This window comes from Lottia gigantea (assembly GCF_000327385.1).
Source record: "Lottia gigantea unplaced genomic scaffold LOTGIsca_14, whole genome shotgun sequence".
NCBI classification, from domain to species: domain Eukaryota; kingdom Metazoa; phylum Mollusca; class Gastropoda; family Lottiidae; genus Lottia; species Lottia gigantea.
Genome location: NW_008707617.1, coordinates 3768887 through 3791493, shown reverse-complemented (window position 1 = coordinate 3791493; position 22607 = coordinate 3768887). Strand labels below are relative to the sequence as shown.

Sequence of the window (22607 nt, the reverse complement as noted above, 5' to 3'; positions counted from 1 at the left end):
TACTGCCACTAATGCCTCTCATATCATCAGACGCCACTACCAGAATCTCCAAGACCAATATCATCATGTCTACAGCAAGAGACTTGTTACAGCTTACAGAAGAAATAAAAATTTCAGTAATATCCTAGTCCATGGTAGACTTAACCCTCAATAGCCTTAAAATTTCTGACTTCTTTTCTTTTGAATTTCCTATGATGACTATTCATATTAATGCTTCTTATTTTCTTATATATACATGAAAAGATTTTGTTTCACAATACAGGTTTTATCGTTAGATGATTATTGATATATCAGAAGAACGTTGACTATTATATTTTCAGCTATTTCAGCTAAAGAAATGATACTACCACAGATAGTATTACAGAGACATCCTTAGTTAACATATCTAATTATCTCAACCTTTAACTTGCACCTTGTTTTATCATAAATCTTTACTTTGTGACCTAGGCCAGTGCTTTCATGAGACTATGTTCTCATCACCATCTAACACCAAATTACGTCAAAATCTGTCAAGATTTGTGCCTTCTTCAGTATTTACGAGCTAAAAATTGAATGCGTTTTCAATAACAAGGGCAATAACTCCCACTAAACGAACACTACGTGTTGTCAAAATCGTCAAGAATTGTGTCTTGTAGAGTGTTTATGAGCAATTGTAGAAGGACGGATGGACAGAGCGACATGGGTGACGGCAATATACGCCCCCCATTTCATGTGGGCGTAAAAAAAGCAATGGCAGATGTTTAGACAGTCTAGTTCATCCCAATTATGGTAAAAAGAATAAGAATCTAAATTAAACTAAAACCTTAACACTCACTTACCTTGTTTTTGCAATTTTTTGGTTATGTTTTTGACTTTTTCAGCATAAAATAAATAAGTTTTAAGATTATATTCTAGGGAGGAAATCTCTGGTAGGGCTAGCATACTCTCATCTGCCATGAAAGGAACATCTGGACAACCTGAAGTGAGTATAGCTGAAAAAAGAAAAGAAAAAGAATGGTCAAATATGCATATCAAATTGCTTCACCAATAAACCAGAACGTCACCCAAGGTCTAGTATAAGCCCACATGGCAGATAATTCCAAAAACCGTACATAGTGTCAACATAACAAAAATAAAATCTAACACTTTGTGTTTACAAAAGTCCAGCTAAATATTTTGAATCTGTGATCACCTTCACATTTGATACAAGCAAACATATAAAAATTGATCATATATCAAGGTATCATCCTTGACTTCATAGTATACATACAATCCAAATATGGAAACAGAATGTTGAGCTAGAAGTTCTCACTGAGCACAAGCAATCTATGGCATTTAAAGTGATATTTCGTCTTAGAATGAACATACAATTCAACTTCGCAATATGAGTAAATATTCATCACTGAACTTTCCTGGTGTCATAAAGTTACAACAGAATCCCTAGAAAATCTGGAAAAATCATTAAACTAAGTAATTTTGAAAACGCTTAATCTTGATAAGCATTTTTCAATAGTTAATTGCATATTTATGGATAATTACTAAGTTTTTTGGATTTATCGGATTATATTAGAATCCTGTTATATTATTATAGATACACAAGGTGTATCTACTGATGAATATATGCTCTTATTGGAAAAATTTAAAGATGGGTTCCCTTATTTTAATTTATGAAAATGCTTACTTATATGAATAGAAAGTAAAGGTTTTCTAATGACTTGGAAAAATACAAGTTTGTATCACATGTCCATAATTAATTCATAATTAGAAAGAGAATTAGAAGAGAATTACAGACAGAATTGAATGAGTGATCGATCAAGAAAGGTCAAAAAGTCTTTTTGTTTATCCAGACTGTACTTACATGGACATTTATGATTAGTTAAATCTCTTAATTATATGCAATGAGAACATAATGATATGATTAAGAATACATGATAATTCATAAGAAACACAAATTAATCAAATAGTTTGCTTAATATGACACTAAAAAAATAAGGAAAACCATCTTTAAAATTCTTAAATTTTTATGTTCATTCTAAGAGATAGTATCACTTTAAAATATAAGTTTACTTCACTTCCCAAAACGGACTACCTGAAGCAGTGGCAGGACCTATAGCCTTTAAAACAGTTAAAGCTTGTATTGCAGCTGATAAATCTGGTAGTAAGCTAAAACTCTTTGAACTGGCACTTTTAACCTCTTCTTCAGTATTACTGGCAACCATCTGCTGTAAACGTGGACGAAATTTTCCTCTCTGAAAAAAGAGAGAATATAAGAATATTTTTGTAGGCTATGTTGGAACTCTATGGTAATATTTTGATAGCTAGCATTCATATACACGTATGTTTATTGTAATCTTCTTTATATATACATCTTAGAAAAGATAACTAGAGTGGAAAATGGTATCAACTGATCAAATTGGACTATAAATGATTTTTATGTTGAAGTCATTTGATTGTTGATCTTTCCATATTTTCCTTGGCAAATATTTAACTTAAAAGGAATCTATAGCTGCAATGATGAAAAAGTACGCATTTCTCTTAGTTAATAAATCAATGGCATCTTTCATCCAACTATGGAAATTCTACATTATCAAAAAGCTATTATATTGATATACCTACTGTCAATTTCCAAGTCATAAGTTGACAAATTTCATCATGTGTAATATACTTTTCTCTCCTATCGCAAATGATTTCTGGCAGTTCGCTTTGATACCTGTAAATAAAAAAGAAACAATGTATAATACTATAACATCTAGGGAAAGCCTGGAAACATCTGAAACTATTGTTTCTATTTAAAAGCTCATTTCAGAATTTAACATCATTACTTTCATTAGGGGCACTCATTAGTCAATTAATGAAATATAATATCTGCAGGTGATGGATGATAATAACATACTTGAGGTGAGAACAGTCTAAACCTTCCAGTGGAATTTTGTTGAATTATTAATTCCTACACCCACCATTTGTCTAATGTTAAAAATTCCTTCTTTTTGTCTTGTTTCATTTTTTCTGCCTTAGTTTTGAGAACTGCGTCATATTTCTCGTGAATATTTCTCCATTCAGAATATTCAACGTTGGTAAAAATATCTCTCATATTTGATCTGTTAAATTCTCATCATATGTTACAAATTCCTAACAGATTGTGTCCATGTGCAGTGAGTATTCTATATTACAGCTCTGTGGTCAGTGCGTGACAACTCTTCCCGCGGTTTAAAAACAACTTTTTTCCCTTCAATGAGAAGAGCTATTTAGACTTGTTCATCTAAATTGGAAAATTTGGCAATATAAAATTACCTATCAATCGAGACTAAGAGAGCCGGAAGTCAGTTTTAAACGCGGTATTCACAAAATTTGACAGTGAGGAATATTAACAGAACAAGAAAACCTAGGTTTGATATAAGCTCCAATCTCATATAATTCGTTTCTCAAACTCTTATCTTCACTATCGTTACAGTTGTAGTAAATACACATTTGCGAAATTCTGTTTTGAAAATGCATTCCTGAGGCCCCATTGTCTGAGCAAATCAAAAAGTTTTTTGAATATTTTCGATATTTTGGGGCATCAGACTCTAAATAGTATAGTGGTGTAACCTATTTTCATGGATATAAGGATTCAACACCGAATTTCGTCAAAGTTAAAAAACGAATTTTTTTTTTATGTCTTAGATGTTTACTCAGATATTCTACAAAATAATTAGAATTGGTTTATTTCGATTTTCTTTATGAATCCTTCACTTTGACCCATATGTCATGAGCAACCAACTCAGCAATGGCGGCAGAATGCGTCACCTATTTTCGTGTTTAATGTTTGATCTATAAATAAGTCTAGAGAAACACGTTGTATGGATATCGGGTGGTACAATTAACTTATCTTAGTATTTATCTTTAATATAAATTCATTACAACTAGTGACAGTTCCTTGAAAGAACCATGATTTAAAAAAAAAATAGTGACTGACAAAATAAGATACGTGATTTATTGCTAAAAGTCACTGAAACAACATAAGAATATGGTCCACTTTGTGTTTCATAGAAATTTTCTGCTGACACGGAATCCACTAGTTGATCACGTGACTTCATTCGTTGGACTACATTCTATCAGACGACACTTGGAATTCCGATTACCGCTTGGTATTATAAGGAAATTCGGCCGATAAAAAAAATGATGACGTTTGGTATTAAGTGAAAAAATGTATTTGTCAAAGTATACATTAATACATTTTACCTTGCTTGAAACTACTGAATTCATTCTACTGGCTGATATTGTACAGAAAACCCATGTTTGTCAAAACAAGCAAATGCGGAGGTCACACATGTAAATTATTAATCATTTCCGGAAATCCACGAAAAATAGGTTACCACGAAATTAGGTTACTTGACTGTACTTACAGAATGGCTTTGCATTGATAAAAATATAACCTTTTACATCGAAAAGAAACTCTCCTAGAAATTTCAACCCACAAAAGTCACAAATTATGTCTGAAAAATGAAAAAACTTTTTACTTTGCTCAGACAATATATAGATCTAGTCTAAGCAAAGGTTTTTGAATTTTTTCTATATTGTTAAAAACAATTGAAATATCAGCCTAAAAATAGTACAGTGGTGTAACCTATATTTGTGAATATATAAGGATTCAACATCGAATTTTGTCAAAATTAAAAAACTTAGTAGTTTTCCCAGATATTCTACAAAATAATTAAAATTGGTTTATTTCGATTTTCTTTATGAATCCCTCACCATAGACCCATATTTCATGAGCAACCAACTCGACGATGGCTTCTAAATGCGCCACCCATTTTTGTGTACAATGTTTGATCTATAAATAAGTCGAGAAAAACATGTTGTATGCATACCCAGTGGTATAATTGACTTCTTTTAGTATTTATCTTTAATAATATTACATTATAACTAATGACAATTCCTTCAAAGAACAATTATTTAAAAAAAAATAACTGACAAAATAAGATATGTAAAACGTAAGAGTGATTTATTGCTAAAAGTCATTGATCCAACATAAAAATACGGCCCACATTGTGTTCCATAAAAATTTTAACACATGACCTCGTTCATTGACGACACCTTGAGTTCTGATTACAGCTGGAGATTATAACGAAATTCGATCGATAAAAAAATTGTGACATTTGGTAATAACTGAAATCGGCCATTTTGTATTTGTCAAGAGCTAAAAAATTCCAGTTTCTAAGACTAAAGTATGATAGGTCAAAAAAATGCCTGTTGTTCCTTTGAGAATAAAGCCTTTCTAAAGGTTTCTTTTTTTACAGAAATGAGACGGTCAGAGTCCATGGGACCCATGAGGGTCCAAAATGATGATCATCATGGACGTGTGGTGAGAGGGAAAAGATCTTCAAGTGGTACTAGAAATTCTGGTAGATCATCCAGTGAAGGGAGACCATCAGTAGGTATTGGAAGATCTTCTATGGGGAGACCATCAACAGGTGTAACACCCAGATCAAGAACATCTACTGGTTATAATTCTACAGGTTACCCTTCATTAGGCCGACCATCCACAAGTAGTAGTATACCAACTTATGGTGGTGGGGCTGCTAGACCATTATCTAGACTATCTTCAATTGGGCAGAAAAATCCAAGGTAATATACTGTTTTGATGTGTGCCTGAGATCTGTTTCTAATTATGACCTTATTGTTGGCTGTATTAATTGCTTTCACATAGTTATAGAAGATACTCTCCCATAGAAGCAATGGCCAGGGCCACAAACAGAGAACATATACCGTACGCTTACTTCTTTTACATCATTTATCAATTTGAGTAATAAAGAATAAATTGAAATGTTTTTCGCTGCATGCAAAGAGAAATTACAACCATGTAAATTCTGAAAAGACTGAAATTATACAATGATTACAAATAATGGAAAAAAATTGTTTGAAGCACATAATGCAATTGAGAGAGTTAATGGACAAGTAAATTACTCTAGAATATTGTTCCTTTTAAATGCAGTAACTCAAATTTTGGGAAAATATTCATCTTCAAGTTCCTTCTTATATCATTTGACAATCAGAGAAGCATTTTTGGCAGTGGAATTATAGGTTACAACAAACAGTTTGTGATATTAAGAATTGAAAAAAAAAGTGTTTCAGACCTTAGATGGGACATTCTTGATTATTTTATTTTAGGCATTCAAGTATTGGTGGACGTGGAAGATCAGCTGTGCCAAAAGAATGCCGACCAATATCAGATAAAGCTTTTCAACATAAATGTATACGACGACTTAGTGAGGTAATGTTCCTTGATTTCATCAGGTTGAATGTAGACCACACTTAAATATTTTTTTCTTGGTACATGTTCCAATTTTAAAAAAATTGGTAAAGAAGTAAAAGTATGACAGTTTCTTGTAACATAACACTCTCATGTTTATGTTTTTAATAAGGAATGTTCACAGGCTCCCGATTCTGGTTGGAAAACTTGATTATTAAGTAATCAGTGTTATTCAGGAATAATTTTTAATTTCTAGTTTCTGATTGAACGTGGCTACCCATGCAGCATCTCTAATAAAGGTCTTCAAAGTCCAACAAATAAAGAATTTTATAAAATATTTGAGGTAAGATTCAGAAACCGTTAACTGAAACAATTGAACATTACTGATTGGAACCTAACTATACCAATATGAGAACAAACATTTTTAAATGTAACCTCTAAGTAAAAGTCAAGAAAGTTATAATAGTGATTTTTTCATTTTCATTTCATCTGAGTGAAATCTTTGAATAACAGAGATGTACAGTCATTTATTTACTAATTAATTTTGGTCTATATATAGTTTATCTATAGTTTTATGGTACCTGATATTAAAATAAACAAACCAGATGAAGATATACCTAGAATATTTAAACTATTAGGTTACCCTGCTGTTATAAGTAAAAGTTCAATGTTTGCTGTTGGTTCACCCCATACCTGGCCAGGATTATTAGCTGCTTTAGTGTGGTTGATGGAATTAGTACAGGTATTCAAATTATTCCAAGAGATTCAGTACAAAATTGGTTGATTAGTGGTTATTTAATGACAGATTTGCTCAATATTCTAATATCATAATATTTTTGACAGAATACTACATGGGTAGTTACTATTGAGCAGCGAATATCAACATCTAGAAATATTTACCACAACAATTCTAATGTGGTTGTATTGTCATCGTCCGTGCCCCTCTGTCCGTTTGTTTGTTTGTGAGACTAGAGACTACAGTTTTTTAATCGGAATTAAATGAAATTTGGTGTGATCATTTGTAATGATGAGATCTTGGACACGTTCGAACTTAGTTTTCATTCTATGAAAGGTTTTATACGCCCACATTATAATGTGGTTGTATGTTGTTGTCGCCCCAGTCCATCCCTCCACAATTGGCTTGTGAACGCAATAGAGACAAGAGATTTTATCTGATTTTAATGAAATTTGGTGTTATCATTTATATTAATGAGATCTTGGACAAATTTGATTTTGACGATTCTGCGATGAACGTTTTTTAGTTATTGCCCTTGACTTATTTATTGCCCTCAAGATTTGGTTGTGAGCACAATTTCATCCAATTTAAATAAAATTTGGTGTGATTATTTATAATGATGAGATCTTAGATAAGGACGAACTTGGCTATCTTTCAATGGATGAGTTATTGCCCTTGACTGAGAAAAAATGCATCAAGATTTGTTGGCTCGTGAACTAGAGGTTTATTTCAGAATTTTATTAAATTTTGTGTGTTTGATTAAATCAACAATATCAATATTTTTGGTATGATTTGACACAGATTGGTGACCGCCCTTGATATACTGAAAATGTATCAGGAAAGTGGGCGTACCTTGCTAGGCAACCACTTGTTTACGTTTTAACCAATATATGGCTTAAATTGATCTAAAACAAAATATGGGACAACTGAAATTCTGAAGAACAAAAATGGTATTATATCAAATTTAATTAACTTCTTTTCAGTTTTATCTTCTTAATCAAGAGAGTGGTGATGATAGATATTTGTTTACATGTGACGATGATTTTGATGCCATGTCAGAAGACAAGGTCAGTTCTCTAGCCATAAATATAGTAACTATTGCCAAAGGAGCACTCTTGATCATCTCGTTAGATTTGAATCGTTCGTCAGGGATACCTTCATCCAAAATCACCATTTAGTAGCCATATTTTTGATTTGGAGAAGGCTTATGATACCACTTGGAGATATGGCATTCTTTGTGATCTCTGACTTTGGTCTCAGAGGAAGATTGCCATTATTCATTTCCAATTTCCTAAATGATAGGACGCTTAAGGTACGACTTGGCTCCATTTTTTCAATCCTGTATCAAAGAGCTTGATACCATACATCATCAAGGACTTAGAATCAGTTTAGGTGCATTGCGTACAACTCCAGTTGAAAGTCTGTACCTCGAGGATAATGAGCCCTCATTGTAAGACAGACAGGACAGACTTTCATTACAGTATACCATTAAAATAGCATCTTTACCACATCATCCTGCTTACCACCCTGTATTTAGACCTTTCACCCTCGTGCTGTTTCTTCTTTTGGAGTCTGCATTCAACCACTTATGTCAGCGGCTGATATCACTTCGTATGACCACAAATCCACCGTGGTCGATTGCTCCATTTCAGATAGACTCAGACAAGCTCTATAATGTTTCAATCTGAATTTCTAGAACTAAGGTCTAAATATAGGGATTACTCACCTTCTATACAGATGGATAGCAGCCGCTACAGTTACACCATCCGAAGTTCTATCTGTAGCTTTACCATCAGCATCCTCCATTTTCACATCAGAACTCATTGCCATTTTACAGGCATGGATATACAGGGGAATGACATGGCAGATCCGGCGACTAAGGCTGCCTTGTCACTGCCTGTCTCCCCATTTCCCTTGCCTTATACCAACAACTTTAAGTCTGTTATAAAGATTTGTATTCAACAACAATGGCAGCAAAGATGGGATGCTGCAAGCTCAAACAAACTTCATGCCATCAAGCCTCTCTTAGGAGACTGGCCCTACTGTGCCAACAGGAGGATTGAAGTTGTTTTGTGTCGACTTGGTCATACTCACCTCACCAACTGTTATCTGCACAAGCGAGAGCCTCAACCAGTCTGTGAGCACTGCCAGGTCCGCCTGACAGTGAAACACATTCTGATTGAGTGCAAGCATCTCAAACCTATAAGATCTCAGCACTACCGTGTTGGATCTTTACATCATTTATTTGCACAACCTTCTCTTTATGAGCAGGTTGTCATATTTTTAAGACAAACAGGTCTTTGTTTCAAATTTTAAATAGATTTGACAATGTTTGTTTTTAATGTTTTGTTTGTTTTTAATACTATAATGTGGTGTATTACCTGTGATATTGTTTTTAGTAGTCATTAAATGACTTTCCCTGTGTTATGGTTTTTAGCGTCTTGTTTTGTTATCACTATGTGACTCCTTTCTGTGATATTGATAGGTGTTATACTGTTTTAGATTTTATTATTTTATTGTATCTGGTGCTGATGCTCCTTAATGCATTTCATTTGATTTCATTTTTTCAGTTTTCCCCTTTCTGTTTATTTGCTAGCTAATATTTGTCAGAATTACAGTATATGTCAATTAATATTTCAGATGTTATATCTGTATGTAGAGAAAACATACTCAGCTTATCTCAGTGGAGAAGATAATTTTGATAAGTATGATGTGGCATTATCAAGAGCTATAAGTAATTATGATTTTTATAACTAAAATTTCCAGGATGGTCAAAAACATAGTGTCACTTGGCATTTCAGAATTTAATGAATTTGTGTGTTCCTGTGTATTAACTTCTTTATTCCTATTCTATCAAATGTCTTGATACAATTAAATAATCCATAATCCTGAGTGAGCTTTTCTGTACATACTTAAAAGTGTTTATTGTTTTTATAGAAGCTAAATACTGTGGTGGTTCAACTGCTACAGATCCTTTATCTGAGATCAACAGATTACAACAAGAATTAGATTTATTAGAGCAAGATTCTGTAAGTTTGACACAGTTTTATGATTTATTATTTGACATTTAAGTTTGAATTTATACCAGCTGCAAATAAAACTCTGTACTGATGCATGTTATTTGTATTGGTTTAGGATATATTAAGAAATTTAAAGGAACAAAAAGGGTTACTGGAGAGTGATTGTCAGAGAATGGCCAATTATTTTGATCAAGTTGAGAATTTCCTTAAAGGACTGGAACATCAACGCAAAGAAACAGTAGAAGAACTGGAAGAACTTGGTAAGATTTTTTGAACCCATTCACTATCGGGTATATATAGTTAATTACTAGCTTTTGACTAGAAGTTCCTATATGCTGACTTTTTGACACCATTTTAGCAAGAGTTACTGTATAGCTCTCATATTAAATCTTTTGAACAATCATATAATGGATATGATAAAGTTAAATGTTCACCAACGCTGCGATCAAACTATTCATATTCCACCCGTGTTACAACTTTTGATAACTCTAAGCTGGTATGCTTCTGGGTCATTCCAGTTCATTGTAGGAGATATAATGGGCATCCACCAATCTACTGTCAGCAGAACTGTGAAAAATATATCAATGGCAATAGCTAGCCACAGGTCTGATTTTATAACATTTCTTACTGAGAATGAAAGAACCGAAATTCAATGTGAATTCTACGATTTGACTAACTTTCCGTAGTAATATGAACCATAGATTGTACCCACATCCCAATCCAATGTCCAAAAGGGGAACAGGGTGAACTTTTCAGAAACAGCAAAAGCTGGCATTCCAATGTGGTGACCACAACTTGACAATTTGTGATGTAGCAAGATGGCCTGGGGCAACACATGACACCCGAATATTCAACAACAGTGCCATTTCGTTTAATTTGAAGAAAGTCAGACCGGTGGCTATATACTAGGGGACGCTGGATATCCCTGCTGGGCTTATCTTTTAACACCATTTTCAAATCCTAATAGTAATTCTGAACGGAAATATAACATTTCTCATACGACCACAAGAAATACTATTGAAAGACCGTTGTATTAAAGAGTCTTTCTAGGACAATCCGAACTAATCTGGACACAACAATGGCCGTGATTGTTGCCACTGTGATTCTTCATAATTTAGCGAGGCAAATGGCCGAGATAACTGATGAATGTACCTCATCATGATCAACCAGTCTGGACTGAATGTCCAGGTATCACCAAATATTTGAACATTGTTTGCAATTGGCCTTTCAAAACGCTTCAATAGCCCTTTGTATATGTACTATATTGATTCACTAGATCTATACAAATTCGATACGAAATTGATTCAATTTGGGCCTGGCATGGAATTTCCCTTTTGTAGAAAATTTAAGGGTAAGACTGGGTAGTACTGATGTACGGATATGACAATTAAGAAAACAAACCTGATATAGAGTGAACCGTACTATCACTATCCTGTACATCATTGTGAAATTCGGCATCATTATCAAATATATTGGCCAGTAGGTGCATTTGTTCCGGTATCATAGAGCATATTTTTTGACTGGCATCGTCCGACTTCTCAGCTACATCACCTCCTATTTTCTTCCTCTCGCGCTTTTCAAGGGCAACTGATTTTTTGGCCTTTCAAATTGTTCCAACATTTTTTCAATTGACTGGAATTGCGTTTGTGGAAATCTGGCATAGCACAAAAGCGACTCTCGATTTACTTCCAAGCCTTTTCTTATGTATAGACCTGACGTCATTTTTTTGCATTCAACAATGTTTTTATACTCGTCTACTGTGTCTAAGATGAAATCTTGTTCGCTAAATGCTAATGTTGGCATTCGTTTCCGTGATAGTTGTGATTAGTCCTCCATAGTGTTTTTTCGAAACCTCGAATGAATATTTGTATCTACCAGCGCTGAATCTATACTATATTTTAGCGTAAAAGCATGCTATTTTCATGACATTCAGGTGGGTTAGAAAAGTTTGGGTGACTAGATCGTTAACTGAAGAACTGTAGTGATTTATGTATCAAAAAAGTGTGGATGGTTCTTCTTCTGAAGACTATTTACATATATTCAAGTATCAACCTTCAACAATGAAATGAATCAAACTTTCAGTATCAGATTCTCTTCACTTTGCTTAGCTTATGCAAATTGATAAACTTAATTTATTGATTGATTTTAGTGGGTAAAAAGACAGCTTTAGAAGAGAAATATAAGAATATGCAGAATATTTGTGAAAAACAGTTAATGACCCAAGCTGACATCCACAGAATTCAGTTAAAACGAAGAGAATTACAGAATCAGATAGATAACCTAGAAAAAGAAAGTGAAAGTTTAGATAAAGACGTATGGAAGTCAGAGACTGATGTAGCTAGATCTAGAGAAAAGGTAAAATTTACAGATCTAGTTAATCAAAGATATCATATCTAAAAAATACAGGGAAGCTGCATTAGCTTGCTGCCAACCTTCCTGGCAAAATATTTCTCATTACACATTGCATGATCTGGCTCATCTTCATTAGCAAATTGAGTAGAATGTATAGAAAGTCAAAGCAATAGACATGTTGAAATATTCATTTGTATTATTATAACCTTTTATCATTAGGGTTCTCTTTCAGATTGAAGGAATCAGTAGAGAGTTTAATTCTAAAGCTCATACATTAAAATTAATACCAACAACAGCAGAAAATGCTCAAGGTATAGATTATGAAATGAAAACCTCTCACTATAGTACCATGAATGATGACCATGAAACTTTAAGGGTATGTAACAATATAAATACTCTTGATGCTAGGTCATTTATATCATTATTACTAAAGTAACTACAAAATTTAGACAAGGACTTTTTTTCATTTTTAATTACACTGCTAAAAATAACCTACTCTACTTCCATGAACATCTTGTTTTAATCTTAATGTTTTATATTAATGTCTTAAATTAGTTATGAAATAAAAAAACAGATCATGTATGAGTATTTATCTATATTTCAGTCAGCATTGTTAGATTTTAAGAAAAGATGTAGTGCTGCTGTAAGAGATAGAGAAAGTGAAAAATTAAAACAAACTAATCATATTGAAATGGTCAGTCACTAAATATTTATCACAGTATAGTACATGTATGATTATAGATGATGATAACTTTTATAAACTGTCATAAATATGCTACTCTCAAGGTGTATCGTCTTTTTTGTGAGGATTTTTTAGCTGATGACTTTAATTAATCCATGATGTGAGGAATGTAATGACATTTTGACTATGAAAAGTATAGTGTCACAAAGTACAAGTTGGGATTTTCATTTGTTCGATTATTTTCGTGATCCCTTTAAGTCTCAATCAAATTAGAGTTCCTAACTAACAATAAAGTGTCTAATAATCAATAATTTTGAACTAAATGATGTTTTAGTTAAAAGAATCTGTAAATGTTGGAGAAGAAGAAAACAACTTTCTGGAGAAAAATGTAAAAAAGAAAGAAGAAGAAATAGAAAGAGTTAAAAAGGTATTTCAGACTGTTTTCAATCTTAACTTGTTACCATGTATGACTTCAGTGAAAGGTCCACATGATTGCCTCAGGGTTATAAAGACCACTGCTCTAATAGAACAACCTTTAATAATTGAGTTGATATTAGAATAAAATTGTTTATCAGTTTAGTCAGGTTATAATTATATTTTAGATGAATCAGAGAGAATATGAAATGTTACAAGAAGAAATTGATAGTGAGGAGAATATTATTCTAGAATTACAGAAACAATGTCATATTAGTATACAGGAGGCACAACGAGATCTTCGAGATACTCTCAAAAAGTAGGTTTTTCATGAAAAATGGATTTAGTACCTGCTTTGTTGGTCTTTTATTCTGTTGATAACAAGATACATTTTTCATTTATAATTATTGCCTTTGATCTGAGACAAGACTCCAAATTGTGGTCAAGTGAAGAATCTGCTTAAATCCTCTTTTGGTCATGTTAATAATTTATTTAAATCTTTTGTGAATGTATGTTATGTGTCTTTCAATTTAAGCCTTGAACTGTTTGTGGGTTCTTCCTTCAAAGTGAACATAAAAAATATGTTATTTGATATTATTGGATGCTTTTATCATAGATGTGATGAAAAGAAATTAGAAAATGATAAGATACTAAGGACAGCTATTCATACTCTTAATGAATTAGTAGATGAAGTTGTAACTGGCATGTCTAAAGAACAGGTAAGTCTGCATACAGTCAAACTTGTTTTAACGGTCACTGTATTCAACATGATCCTTCAATTAACACCCAGTAACCTGTTTCAATTGTCCACACCTAGACAAAAACCAGTACAGAATTTGTATATTTGAAGTGAGAAAGCAAATGGTGGTCTTGCATTTTACAGTCATCTACACATAATGATATCATCTTTCAATGATTTTGTATATCAGAGTTTCTACATTTGCTTTGTTTAAGGATAGTAATAATAAAATAATTGTATATATTTAGGAACAACTTGATGACCATATATTGTACAGTGAAGGTATATTAAAACAGTTATTAGCAGAAGAGCAAGAACAGATTAAAAGAATGGAGAAAGATAGAGAAGAAATGATGAACAGAGAGAAATCTAGAATGTCTTAATCTTGCTCTATAATATCTATCTATCTATCTTTAAAGGTGCAGACTTGAAGTTCAGTTAATTCAGGATATTATGGAAACATTTTTATATTGTCTGCACCCCTGTCCGTCCGTCAACATTTGCTTGTTGGATTTTTTGATGGAATCAAATGAAATTCGGTATGTCTATATATATTCATAAAACGAAGATCAAGTTCGAATTTGATTTATTTTCGACCGTTAGAAGCAGAGTTATTGCCCTTGCCCCAAAATCTTGAATATGCAACATCAGTTGCTCGTAAACACTCTAAAAACTAGATTTTTTGATGGAATCAAATGAAATTCGGTATGTATATACATATTCTTAAAACGAACATCAAGTTCAAATTTGAGCTATTTTCGACCGTTAGGAGCAGAGTTGCCCTTTCCCCAAAATCTTGAATATGCTATTACTCTCTTAGTTTTCAACTTTGATGAAACTTAAAATGAATGTTTCATTGATACCATTAGCATGCCCTGAAGGGCGTATATGGCTGTGGTCCACTATCTTATACCAAGTAATTCTAATACAGAGTCTGCATTTTCATCTTTAAAAAACTGTACAAGTAAAACTATTATTGGGCACAAAATAGTTATTCAAGATTATACGTCCAGTACTAGCTCATAGAGAGGGTATTAATTGACTGATACAATTGATATTCAGTGCTGTTTTTTTGATGATTAGAACTGTTCATGATCCATATATAATAGTTAGCTGAACAATCCACTAGTCTTAATTATCAATATTTAGTTAAATTTTTGTATGTGAAGTATAGTAATTCTAACTTGAAGTTAACTCTAAATAAAATTCTGTAATATCAGAAGTAAGATAATATCTACACATACTTTTAGGCAAAGGGTCATAAACTCCAAAGGACAAACCAGCTTGTCCCTAACATGCTGAGTGAAGTGCTGTAAATCAGTACAAATTTATTTACCTTGACTTGTAATATCTCAGCTGTTTCAACTTGTGTTCAACGAGCCCCCCAGCTTCTTCGACCACCGATCTGTTTTTTCCATCCAGAGATTCCAGCAAGACAATGCCCAAGACTGTAATCTAATGGATTATGCCATTTTGGATTCTCTTAAGAGAAAGGTGTACTAGGGTTAGTCGGACAAACTGACTGAACAGGAATTGAAAGGCAGGATAGTCACTTATTGGGAGCAGATACCTTTAGATAAGATCTTGGGATGAAAAAAAAACGGTTGCGATTGGTGGTCAAAGGGCACATTGAACACAGGTTGAAATAGATATGTTTTGTTCGTGGACAGTTCTTATACATTTGTATTCAATGACTTGCATATTTTCAGGATTGAATGACGACATCTTAAAGTATAATCTGTGAAATTTTGAAAGTAATCAATTTACCAACAGCCGAGATACTACCCCTCTAACTTAAGGATATTTTTTTTTTGCAACATCCAAATTTACACTTTTCGATGTGGGCATATAAAAACTGGCCTCCATAAGCCAAATGTGGATGTGAAAAATATGACATAAGATAGCTTGCCAGGTTAGGTAATATATGCCCACTGGCAGCTTTTATTTTGAATAAAAATATTTGGCAGTACTATAACAATCACCAGTATGAAATATTCAACCGACAGTCCTGCACTTCTTTTGAACATTTTGAGGCGATACTGAATAATATTACCAAGTTTCATCAAAATCTGTCATTAATTAAACCCACTAGAGCGTTAATGCGCTAAAAATTGAACGCGTTTTCAAGAACAAGGACAATAACTCATACTAAACGATGAAGAGGATAGTAATCATTTCAATCAATGTATTGAATTTTCATCAAAGCGCAGCTGTGCAAATTACTTACACAATATAGGTTCACCAACACCATTCCTCCTAACTCAGTATTTAGGATTTCTCAGGGTTTTACTGTGCCGTCTTGTGACATATCTGCTTGCTATATGACATTGTATGACATCATTTTTTATACGCCCACATGAATTTGTTAAAAATAGTTCGTGAGCAGGATTGAAGCTACAGTTTTCAACCAATTCTGATGAAACTTGGAGTGATCATTGGAATTGATAAGATCTTGGACAAGTTTTAACTTGACGCATTTTTGATGAACGGTTTTTGAGTTATTGCCCTTGACTTTGTTAAAACGTGTTGAAATTTGTTAAAAATAGTTTGTGAGTTTTTAGATGTTAAAGGGCAACAACTCCTCAAAACTGACGTAAGAGTTGTGCCTTCTAGAATGTTTGCGAGTTAAAAATTAAACGCGTTCTGAAGAACAGGGGCAATAATTCATACTAAATATTTTTCAAGTTTTATGATTTTCCAATAGTGTTATTACGAACACTCACACCAAGTTTTGTCAAGAATTGTGCCTTGTAGTGTTTATGAGCAATTGTGGACGGGTGACGGCAATGTAGGCCACCCTATTCATGTGATCGTATAAAAATCGATTCAAATCAGATGAAAACTCATCTATTTTGCACACAAAGAGGCATTTTCGAACAGGGGCGACTGTATAAGTGGATGCCTAGTAATTTACTGTATATAGATAGCTGAAATGTGCCCAAGTGACTATTTATACATCAGAGTGATTATTTAGACGGCTTGACAAAGTCATCAAATTCCACACAATTGGAATAGCATTCTTATTAGACAGAATCAAAAGAACAGTTGCATGCGGTTACATCTGAGATGGTATATTTAAGAGGAAATAAAAACTCTGTACTTTTCCAACATTGGCTTTATTATTTCCAATGGGTTTTTCACATTTTTTTTCAGTTCAAGTTTAGAAAAAGAATCCTAGGATCTTTCCTCCAAGATGCTTTTTCCTGGCTTCTTCATGATCCATGATACCTCCTGATGTTGTTAACACTAAATATCTGAAAGAAAATCACAAACTATTTACAAACTGATCAAATTACAATCCCATGTACATACTAAGCACTACTTGAGGACATTGTCCAACAAAAAAGAAACCGTCATAAAATATCAAAACATATCTCTTTTAAAAGTCTCAGTGGAATACATAAATCAACAGAATAAAAGAAAAAATTCACACCAAAACATGCTTTATTATTAAAAAAGTGAAATTGAATTCGCTTTTTAAGTATATTTTCAAATATTTTTTGTTGTTAAATTTGCTTTATTTTGGTCAATTTCGTCCAGCCAATATTTGCGATTCAAAAAAATTACTAAGATTGGCAATGTATACTAAGAGTGCATATCATGTGATAAGACACATCAAAGAGATCATGATGTAATATATATGGAAAGTTGATTTGCTGTTGGGTCATTGTCAGAATTTTATTTTTGGGTTAGGTACTAAGCAAATTTGACTTCATTCTATGTCCAGAAAAGCAGAGCTATAAAGAAATGAACAAAAGTCTATTTATTGAGATGTCCTACTTCACTACAGTGTCATCAAGAATATTGATTCTGCCAGTACCTCATTAAAACCTTGCAAGGTGCAAGAAATAATCATCAAAGGAAATCTCCAAGAAACAATCCGAGGCAGAAAGAAAGCCTTTGTATGAAAGTCAGTATTAAATCAAATGCAGGTCTTTGGACTTTAATGTATTACAGTAATGTATCTAATTCTGCCAACATGATATTTATATACTTCACTCACCCAAACTGTCTGGAAGGCAAAAGTTGGTTGGTCCATTTTTCTAATTGTCTGATAGATACATCAAATCTAGGACTGATAACACCACACTGAAAACAAAGTTAGATATAATAATCACCAGTTTACACATTGGTAAGAGTAATCAATTCTAGATTATATAGTCGATATAAAATCATACACATCTATACTATTAAGTTCATCAAATCAGTCGATATTATTCATAAACAATGGAAATATTGTCACCAGTCAGAAAAAAAATTGTCTTCAGAAGTGCAGAAGAACGAAGGTTAAACATCATTCTGGTGATCAATTCAATAAAGTTGCTTATAAAGTTACAATTATCTTCATAGCTGAAAATTTTTTTAATGTACTTGATTCATCATTATGTTGGTCAAATATTTCTTCATCTTCAGAAAATGCTTTGATTGCAAATAATCTGACCAGTAAACCTTTAAACTAATTACTTAAATGGATACTACGTCTTAGGATGAACATAAAATTTTAATTTTGCTCAAATTTGGCCAATAACAAAATATTAAGGGGAAGTAACTCTCAAGTGGGTTTTCCCGCATCCTTGACCTCTACTCTTAAGTTGACCTTGACACTGTCAGACATATTTTGAAGACGGAATAATAATGCCTCGTAGGAGATTAAGCCACTCCGCGAAAAAACAATTGAGAACCACTGACACAATTTTCAACGAATATTAATCATTGACAAAGTTTGTTTGTATGTATTTACCAGAAGATGATTGTTTCCTGTTTTAGCGTTGATTACCCAGACTTTTTTTTTTCTCAAACTGAATGGACTTGTCGCTTGCTCACTTTTTTTTTAAATTTTGATTATAGTTTTATTGTTGCTTTTTCAAACTTCATTAAGTGTGGGATGCATACTTATTTAACCAATGGTCACTAATCTTAGCCACAGGACAAGTGTATTCTAAGACGTAGTATCCCTTTAAGATTGAATAATTGACTCACTTTATTTAATCTTCCTGTCAAGTTAACAACAATTTTACAATTCCTGTGATCATCAATTATTTCAAATTCACCAATATAGCCTGAAAAATAATTTCAATATATTATTAAGATTTATAATCAGCCTTAATAATCATGTAAAATCATTAAACAGCAATTCCAAAATTCAATAATGTACATCATTCATGAACATATAGTTTGTCATAAAGTAACCTGACTCCATCCTTTCATACTTTAAATGCAGTGGGTTCAAAAGTAGCTGGCAGTCGGCAAAAACCACTGCATAAAATCCTCATTTTGTCATCACTGGCTACTTTTCATTAATAACAAATTTTCGCTTTTAAAATCAAATTTAACGGTATCCTTAAATCGAAACCTTCATTTCATAAAATATAATTTTTGGCAAAATTGAATGTAATCTTCGCCAGTATTTTTTCTTCACTATCACGACATAAGATTTGTTTGATATCCTCAAATAAAAAACAATACTAATGTTCACGCTCTTGTGAACCACGATATGGCTTAAACTTGCTTGGTAGATTTGGACCCCACTGACCGACAATCAAGTTCGTCATTTCTTAGAATAATGACAGGCTCATAAATATTCCGAACTGTATAAATCGCAACCCAGAGGCACACCACCTTGAAATTTAGATTCAGTGTCACCGGAAGATCCAAATAACAATGACAAATATTATTTCTAATTTAGGCTTTGAAATGATTATAAAATATACAATTGAAATACAACAGTAAAATAAAAGCCTTCCTTGAAGACATCTTGTTGGATATGCCACTGAAAATTATGCCAACCTGTTAATTTTATACATGCGGACTGGTAGTAGATTCCCGATTCATTTGAATGTATGAAGGGATGCGTATTATCAAAATGTATGTAATACAAAATACAAGTGAAGGTTTCTTTTTATTTTTCTATATTCAGACCCACATTTGGTATTAATAGTACTATCAAATCTGTTTATATAAATTGAATAAATTAATTTGTATTTATCCTAGTCTGAAGAAGACCTAGATGGAAGTGTCAATTTTTTCAAAAGCCAGGATTATGCATATCTGATATTTCATATTCAAAATATTCTTAGTGGGGGAGGTCACCTAAACTCCATTTTACCATTTTCTTCGGCTAATGAACTCTTGGCATGACCAGCCTCCTACTTTTCTGAAACTGCCCCTACTTTTGAACCCCCTTCTACATGTTCAAATAATTTTTGTATGAATTGAAATTTGTATTTAAACAGGAATATTTGGTCCAAAGTGTGCATTTTTAAAAACAGCAAAAAGCACACCCATTAATTCAGAAGATATAGCAGTGCCCAATTCTAGATGCTAAAGTAAAAAAAATTCTTTTACCGACATGGGATCAGGTTCATGATTTTTCAGACTGTTTGTGTAATGACTCACCATGTTTCATCATTACTGTGAGAAAGCGGATGATGACCTTTGAACTTGGTCGTAATATGACCTGTCGTTTTCCACGCCTTTCAGCGGCAGTGATTCTATTCAAGGCCATCGCTAACACGCTGATCATAACCATCTTGGCAACTGAAATAAAATAAGCTTATAAATTAGTATTCATAATTACATCAGTAGACTTCATTATATAAACTTGTTTCTCTAATTCAATTACATGCCCATAACAGCCTAAGTTAAAGCCATTGTCACCACTATTTACATAAATTCAAGAGTAAAATCAACGCCCAAAATGCCGCACTTGTCCTTTAAATCAATTTACAAATCATTTTTAAGTGAAATATCAGCTGAAAAGTACTGACATTAAGAGAATGACTTTGCACTGATAATAAAAAATAACACGTTTTCAGTTAAATGGGAAGTTTGTTTCCATTTAAAGTTAACTCGCAAAACTTCCAGGCAAACAGTAACCTTATATTAGTATTTTGTGGCTGATATACTTTAAAAATAATGGCTATTTCAATTTACCGACAAATATGCAAAGACAGTAGCCTAGCCGAGGCACAAAAAAAAGTGGTAAATTGGGTTTATGTTGACAGGCAACAACATGCATTAGGTACTCTATTTTGATTTCAACCAGTTAAAGAAAAGAAACTTGGTTGATTTTGTGAGAATTGTGTTATCTACCACCAGTCAGACAGAAAATTTTCTTCAGAAGTGCAGAAGAACGAAGGTTAAGCATCATTCTGGTGGAAGACATGAAAACACTCATGGATCTCAGTAAGGAATTTAAAATACAAGCTTAAAGGATAGGAATTGGAAATTATATCAAAAATATTGTATATAGGGTAAACTAAATATACCTGGGACGGGAATGTATAACCCTCATAAATATATAGTGTTTTCTTTCACTCACCACTGCTTTTGTAGCAGTTTTCATCCAATTTCAAGAATTTTTACCCGTAACAGCCCCGTCTGAGAATCCATGATGCATAAAACCACAAATCCAGTCCACAGTAAATTTTAAGGTCAGTATTATTAGTTATCATTACTATTATCTCTTTTAATAAATTATGATGATGAATGATATATGATTTAAAGTTTAAAATGATTAATAAGTTTTGTTTGTTGTATTCACTGTTCAGGTAATACCTTAAAAATTCATTGCGGACAGTGAAAGAATCACTATATTTATGAAGTTAAAACAACCCAGAGTAGTATTCGACATTTCATCCGTGCTGATTTACATGAAGATTTACATTTAGCCAATCCCCTAAAAATGCATTGCACTCCTGGTGTTTTTTTTACATTGCCGGCTATTTAGAATATCCTATATAGCTTATTATTGATAAATTTCCGATTCCAGTTCTTAAAGGAAATGGTCAAATGGAAAATATCAGATAAGGAACGCATTTTTGAGGGATTGACCTAAATGATGGCTGACTCTATATCTTAACGTAGTACAGAGTAGTTGTATGCAGAGGAGATCAAGCAATTTTTTTATATAATTCTGTCCTATATGGAAATCATCCCTTAACTTTTAGCGGTATTAGTATGATTTCAAAATAATAAAAATACCACAGGGCACTGGCCAGAAAAATAGAGGAAGTCCAAGATTCCTGAACACATCTCTTAAGCAGCATATTCAAAGAAATTTCAAGATTAACGTCAAGCCAGGTTTTATTTGCCTCCGACGTACCTAAGCTTTTGAAGACCGAACTAAAAAGAAAGACCCATGATTTAATGTGTATTTATAATATCCAAACGATAATTTTATCAGACACATCCCTCATACTAAATCACCTTTTCGTCTGCATTAAAAGGGATGAAGGGTACGTTTTACACATAATCAAGAAGGAAAAATATTACTTCATGAAATTGATTCAGATTTAGGGATATAGACCTATTTTGGACTGGGATTCATATGGATTTATTCATCAGCTATATGCAACCATGTTTACCTTTAGTAAGACGGCTTCAAAAGACCGACTCAGTGTAAACTTCCGGTAAATATGCTTCCGGTAACTTTCAATTGCAAATTGTATTTG

The 22607-nt window shown here is 32.8% G+C and overlaps 3 protein-coding genes across 3 annotated transcripts; 1 reads left to right on the top strand and 2 right to left on the bottom strand.

Moving 5' to 3' along the window:
* Nucleotides 1-814: 814 nt before the first annotated feature.
* LOTGIDRAFT_186224 (hypothetical protein) lies at nt 815-3141 on the bottom strand (the record flags this gene model as incomplete). The annotated part of the gene is made up of 4 exons (XM_009049832.1): nt 2937-3141; nt 2596-2689; nt 2069-2228; nt 815-971 (listed from the first exon to the last, which is right to left on the bottom strand). Coding segments are annotated over exons 1-4 (543 nt in total), but the record flags the coding sequence as incomplete, so codon positions are not given.
* Nucleotides 3142-3345: 204 nt separating this feature from the next.
* On the top strand, nt 3346-15383 carry LOTGIDRAFT_230707 (hypothetical protein). The gene is made up of 16 exons (XM_009049831.1): nt 3346-3365; nt 5259-5586; nt 6130-6232; nt 6468-6554; nt 6771-6953; nt 7931-8014; nt 9588-9681; nt 9885-9976; nt 10083-10227; nt 12117-12322; nt 12552-12695; nt 12924-13013; nt 13336-13428; nt 13604-13734; nt 13951-14134; nt 14403-15383. The coding sequence occupies exons 2-16, from the start codon at nt 5261-5263 to the stop codon at nt 14535-14537; spliced, it is 2097 nt and encodes a 698-aa protein (XP_009048079.1). The 5' UTR covers nt 3346-3365; nt 5259-5260; the 3' UTR covers nt 14538-15383.
* A 1868-nt stretch (nt 15384-17251) lies between these two features.
* Nucleotides 17252-22510, bottom strand: LOTGIDRAFT_186221 (hypothetical protein). Its single transcript, XM_009049830.1, has 5 exons — nt 22463-22510; nt 20551-20691; nt 19135-19214; nt 18158-18243; nt 17252-17408 (listed from the first exon to the last, which is right to left on the bottom strand). The coding sequence occupies exons 2-5, from the start codon at nt 20681-20683 to the stop codon at nt 17315-17317; spliced, it is 393 nt and encodes a 130-aa protein (XP_009048078.1). The 5' UTR covers nt 20684-20691; nt 22463-22510; the 3' UTR covers nt 17252-17314.
* Between the last annotated feature and the right edge of the window lie 97 nt (nt 22511-22607).

Coding starts and splice junctions, on each gene's coding strand:
- LOTGIDRAFT_230707 (XM_009049831.1), top strand. CDS start 5,261: ATGAGACGGTCAGAGTCCATGGGACCCATGAGGGTCCAAAATGATGAT. Junction 6,233..6,467: donor GTATACGACGACTTAGTGAG/GTAATGTTCCTT, acceptor TTTAATTTCTAG/TTTCTGATTGAACGTGGCTA. Junction 6,954..7,930: donor GGTTGATGGAATTAGTACAG/GTATTCAAATTA, acceptor ACTTCTTTTCAG/TTTTATCTTCTTAATCAAGA.
- LOTGIDRAFT_186221 (XM_009049830.1), bottom strand. CDS start 20,683: ATGGTTATGATCAGCGTGTTAGCGATGGCCTTGAATAGAATCACTGCC. Junction 19,215..20,550: donor CACAGTAATGATGAAACATG/GTGAGTCATTAC, acceptor ATTATTTTTCAG/GCTATATTGGTGAATTTGAA. Junction 17,409..18,157: donor TTGCCTTCCAGACAGTTTGG/GTGAGTGAAGTA, acceptor ATTTTCTTTCAG/ATATTTAGTGTTAACAACAT.